This window comes from Athene cunicularia, unplaced genomic scaffold (genome assembly GCF_003259725.1).
Source record: "Athene cunicularia isolate RWA unplaced genomic scaffold, athCun1 SCF_65, whole genome shotgun sequence".
In the NCBI taxonomy this organism is placed as follows: Eukaryota; Metazoa; Chordata; class Aves; order Strigiformes; family Strigidae; genus Athene; species Athene cunicularia.
In genome coordinates this window covers 28,322-33,251 of record NW_020799496.1, presented here as the reverse complement: position 1 = coordinate 33,251, position 4,930 = coordinate 28,322, and the positions used below count along the sequence as shown (strand labels likewise).

The 4,930-nt window shown below is 53.2% G+C and overlaps 1 protein-coding gene across 1 annotated transcript in view; it reads right to left on the bottom strand.

Annotated features, from left to right (window-relative positions):
• Positions 1–218: 218 nt before the first annotated feature.
• WDR73 (WD repeat domain 73) overlaps positions 219–4,930 on the bottom strand; it is a 12,380-nt gene continuing 7,668 nt past the window's right edge. The window contains exons 2-6 of the mRNA XM_026867517.1: positions 4,487–4,575; positions 3,661–3,728; positions 2,714–2,878; positions 1,178–1,546; positions 219–628 (exon numbers count right to left, since the gene is read on the bottom strand). Coding sequence (XP_026723318.1) covers positions 393–628; positions 1,178–1,546; positions 2,714–2,878; positions 3,661–3,728; positions 4,487–4,575 — 927 coding nt within the window. The 3' untranslated portion in view covers positions 219–392. The remainder of the gene's footprint in view (positions 629–1,177; positions 1,547–2,713; positions 2,879–3,660; positions 3,729–4,486; positions 4,576–4,930) is intronic.

The following is a 4,930-nucleotide window of genomic DNA, read 5'->3' as shown; positions in this document are numbered from 1 at the left end:
CCCAGCCCCGGTTGCTTCAGGCCTGGAAAGCAGCGGGTGAAATATGCCACAGAACAACCCATTTCCTCAAAATGCGCTCGTGGTTTTTTTGTCTGTTTTCTCCTGAAAAATACAGCAGACATGACATGGCTCTACAATAAACAACGGCAGGATATTCTCCGCTAGCAGGCACGACTGCGACAAGTCCCAGCTGTCATTTGAGGGCTGGCACGCCGGAGAACAAGAACACAACCAAATTTTTTTCACTCTGTTAACAAACAGCACTCTTAACTGTTAACTCGGTTCACTACAAACTGTCTCAAACCAGTATCTGGGTGCAAACAGACACCTCGCAGCCTACGCAATCTAGAACGCAGACAGGAAACACAACACATCTTCACCGAAAATTTCATCTACCCACACTTCCCACAAGACTGAACCCAGTCCCAAACGTGCAGGGAACCGTCACTTGCTGCCGACAGTAAAGTTCTCGGTTTCTGCGGGTGCCACATGTGCACTGTGACCAGGGGAGGGTTTCTGCTGCTGCCCGGTCCAAACGCGTGGCCTTTGTGGACAAAGATGGGCTCCGCTTCCCCGCCAGAGCTGTCCCAGCTCTGCGCGTCATACACGTGCACGGTGCCATCAAAACCTTGAATAAAAGGGAATCGGAGAGACCGTAGGAATAAATGGCTTTGCTTTAGTCTCACATTCCCCTCCCCACAGGGCTGCCGAGACAGAAATGAGGCCAAAGGCCTGACAATCTGTGACAGCAGAACCTCCAAAGTCTCCAAGGAGCTCATCTCGAGCTAACACCTGCTGGGGAGAACACGGACCAGACCCAAAAAGCTTGCAGATTCACTAGTCTGAATTTGTAATGCTCTGGCCAAAAGGCAGCTTTGTTGCCCAGATGGTCTTATTCCTGCGGCCAGGCTGTCACTGGCACTATCAGGGTGGTGTTTGCTGAGAGCTTGGGGTCTTTGTTCTCCCAGGAGTCCCCCCAAACCCATCCAGGCTCCTCCCGTGGTTGTTGGGGGAAGAGGCAGCTGTGGAGGCCGGTGAGCTCACACTTACACCAGCTCCAGGAGCTTGAACAACCACCCCCTAAGCAGGGCGTTTAACGGTGAGATGAAATGGGCCTCGATGGAAATACAGATCAAAAAAAATCCAGAAAAAGGAAATCTCTACCCAAAGCACATACCTGAAACAGCAAGGCAGCCTTCCAGAGCCGGAGCCCAGGAGACGCACAGGAACTCCGCGTCTGAGCTGGGCGAGGGGACTTTGCACTTTGCCGAGGCCAAGGACTCGGAGATTTTTCTTATGTCTGTTAGGGTGAGGCGTCCCCGGCTCGAGAGGCAAGCAATGGGTTGGGAGTCAGAGCCTTGAGGTCCGCGCCCGACTCCCATGCACCACCGCTCGCCACACGGCGCCCAGGGGACGGACGCAGCCTCCAAGGGACTCTGGGGCTGCCGAACATCAGCCAGGCACAACCCCCCCCGGGCACAGCAGAGCAGCAAGGTGTTGGCATCCAGGAACGCCAGGCCACTGAGCTCCTCGCTGCTTTGGGAGGCTAGAGGAAAAAAAAATAAAAATGAGGCAGATCTCAGGTGCCTCGAGGAGCATTTGCCCTGCCTTACCTCGAGGTGGCTCATTCAGGTCCTGGAGAGCATCTGCCCTCACCTACACAGTCAAACTCAGTCCCCACACACCTCATCCCCCGCTGAGGAAAATGTCTGTGTGCATCCAGTGGCTGTCACGCAGCGTGCTGAGCCAAAGGCAGGTCTCTCACTGCTCTGCTGTGTCCCTGTGCCCCAGGGCTTGTGTGGCTCCTGCTGCTGGGGGGTAGTGCTGGAGGCACTCTTGGGGGTCCCCATAGGAGCTCAAATAGAGTTAGCCTTAGTCGTGGGCCTGCCTGGGTGTTAACATCAGCTTTTGAGGGGTGCAGACTCTGCCAGATCCATGTGGATCCTGTTCAGAGACTTCCTGAGCAGGCTGTCAGTTGGCTGCGGGCTCTTGAACAGCTAACAAACACTGCTTGAAAGCCACTTCCAGGGAAAAAAGCTGGAAATCTGCTTTCTCAGGGAACAAGAGAGGGGGGATGAGTCTCTGGAGCCAAGGCCCCAGCGCCAGGCCCCGAGGGAATGGCCTCAAGCTGCCCAGGGCAGGGTCAGGCTGGCTCTGAGGAAGGATTTCTGTGCAGAAGGGGCTGTTGGGCGTTGGAATGGGCTGCCCAGGGCAGGGGGGAGTCCCCGGGATCCCTGGAGGGGTTGAAGAGTCGGGCTGAGCCAGCGCTGAGGGATCTGGGGGAGTTGGGATCGGTCAGGGGGAGGGTCATGGTTGGGCTGGAGGAGCTGCAAGGGCTTTTCCAACTGAGATGATTCTGGGATTCTGTGACTCTGGGGCCAGCACATCCCTCGCTGGGGACAACACACCCTGTAGCCCTCTGCTAACCCAATGCTTTGCACTGAAACCATTGACAGTGCTCTCGTAGGGCACAGATCTGGGGTAGAAGCCTGCGAAAACACTGTCGTGGGAGCAGCAAGAAGCTGGAGATGGAGCAGAGCATGGTAACCTCTTTCCTCAAGACAACGTCCTTTCTGCAAATACCTTCCTACCCTTTGGCACAAGTCTGGAATGTGTCTACCCACCCGGTGAAACGTTTGCCCCTTAAGCAGCTGCCCTTGCTTTACCCAAAACCTGACTTCCCAAAATCAGACATTAGACTTGGTTTGAATACCTGCCATGTAGACATTTTTCCTTGATTCAACCTCTGTAATTTGGATGTTGTTGAGTCTCGAGCCGTGAAGGACCCATGGGGCTCTAGCCGAAATGGTGGCAATTTTAGCCCAAGTTTGCCCGGTGCCATTTTCTGTAGATATGGTGCTGACAGATTTAATAACATCTATTTGAAAGAGATGTAGGCAGTTGTAAAACACATCAGGAGTCAATCCACAAGATTAAGCTGTTTCACAAAGACGCCCTCGCAAAGCTAAAAGTGACCTACTAAACCTAAAACTCCATTTTCCTAAGAAATTCAATTATGACTGACCCCCTTTCCAGAATAAAACCACACTTTCCAACACATCCAGCAAGGACTGACAACCAGCCATTTAAAAATCTAGCAAAATGCATGGGAAGTTGTGAGTCAAGATGTTCATTTTCAACAAAGAAGAAAACTTCTAATAGCATTTTGCACTTCCTTTCCGGTGGTTTCAATGTATTTCACAAGAGCAGACCAGGCGACAGCAATCCTTTTCTTAGAAGCAGGCAGACACAGGCTTGGAGAACTGAGGTAGATCCCAAAAGGTGATGCATGGAGCTCTTTATTTCTAACCCTGGGAGTTACTGGGGGAACATAATGTCGACTCTACAATTTGGGGTTTTGTTTGGATGACAAAGAGCTCACAAATAAGTGGAAAGCTGCCGTGACAGGCTTAAACCTACTAACTCCCTTACGAGGTTTGTGTTATTGAGGCCTCTTCTTTCCAAGCCACCAGAATTGTGTTGACACTTGTCTCATGCCCTTCTCCAGCCCCTGCAACACAAGGCAGTCACTCAGGGCTTCACTGAATGGGACTGGCACTTCTCTCCTCATTTTACACCCAGGAAGAAGGGGAAGCTAGAGATGCTTGACACAAGGACTACATTGAGAAACTACTCAAGCTCATAAAGATGTTCCCTTACCAGAGTCCTCTGCTGACACCTGCCAGACCTGGAGGGAGGTGTCTGGTGGGCCACTTGTCACCAGCAAGCTGAGGAAACAAAAATAACCCCACAAAACTCTTCAGGAGCAGAAAACAGGCTGTTTTCCCCAGCTTGGGACAAACTGCTCTTCCTGTGCTCAGCAGCTCTTGCCTCTGCTTGGAGCAGAGAATGGGCCATAAGGACCATGATCCCAGAACTCCTCATGCCAGGGTGCTCTACACACCGTCACAGGCAACGGCATTTAATTAGACATTTTTCAAAAGCACCAGACTAAGAACAGTGCAAAGAGCCCGAAAATAGCAACAGAGGCTTATGTAGGAGGAGAGAGCTGAAGGAGTGAAATCAATCAGCCTGAGGGAGGCGTGTTTGCTTGGTCTACAAGCCACATGAGGAAAAAACCTTCTGACCTTGCATATGTGGGGTGCAGCAGAGCGGTGGCAGCAGCTGCCAGGATCCTGCTCTGCCTGCTGAGCACCTCCGCGCAGCACCAAATACAGAAGGAAAGGATGGAAAAGGCAGAGCAAGGGAGCTACACGGGCCCCCACTGGTCAGAAATGGGGTAGGGAGGGATGCCTGGTGAGCCCAGTGTTTATGTCAGCAGCCCCTGTGGCTCAATTCTGGAAGAAGCCAAGGAGGACCACAATGTGTCACTAGGCAGCAGCTCCTCACCCAGACCCACACTGCTCTCTGAGCTGGCATGATTGATCAGCTGGGTTGGGAAGCAGGCAAGAAAACGGAGCTTTCTCTGAGTGGACAAGTCCCCTCTCCATCTCCTATACACCCTGGAAGGACTTTGTGACCATACCTGGTGTCCGGCACAGGCTTCAGGCTGTACACCGGGCGGTTTGAAAATCCACCACATTCCACCTTGAAATCTCTCTCTGAACACAGGCCCTAGAAATCAGAGGCCAAGTAATTTCTTTGCACTTAATCCAGAATAATAGAGGTTGGAAAAGCCCCTGAAGCTGCTCCAGTCCAACCATGACCCTCCCCCTGACCGTTCCCAACTCCCCCAGATCCCTCAGCGCTGGCTCAGCCCGACTCTTCAACCCCTCCAGGGATCCCGGGGACTCCCCCCTGCCCTGGGCAGCCCATTCCAACGCCCAACAGCCCCTTCTGCACAGAAATCCTTCCTCAGAGCCAGCCTGACCCTGCCCTGGGCAGCTTGAGGCCATTCCCTCGGGGCCTGGCGCTGGGGCCTTGGCTCCAGAGACTCATCCCCCCTCTCTGCCCCCTCCTGGCAGGGAGT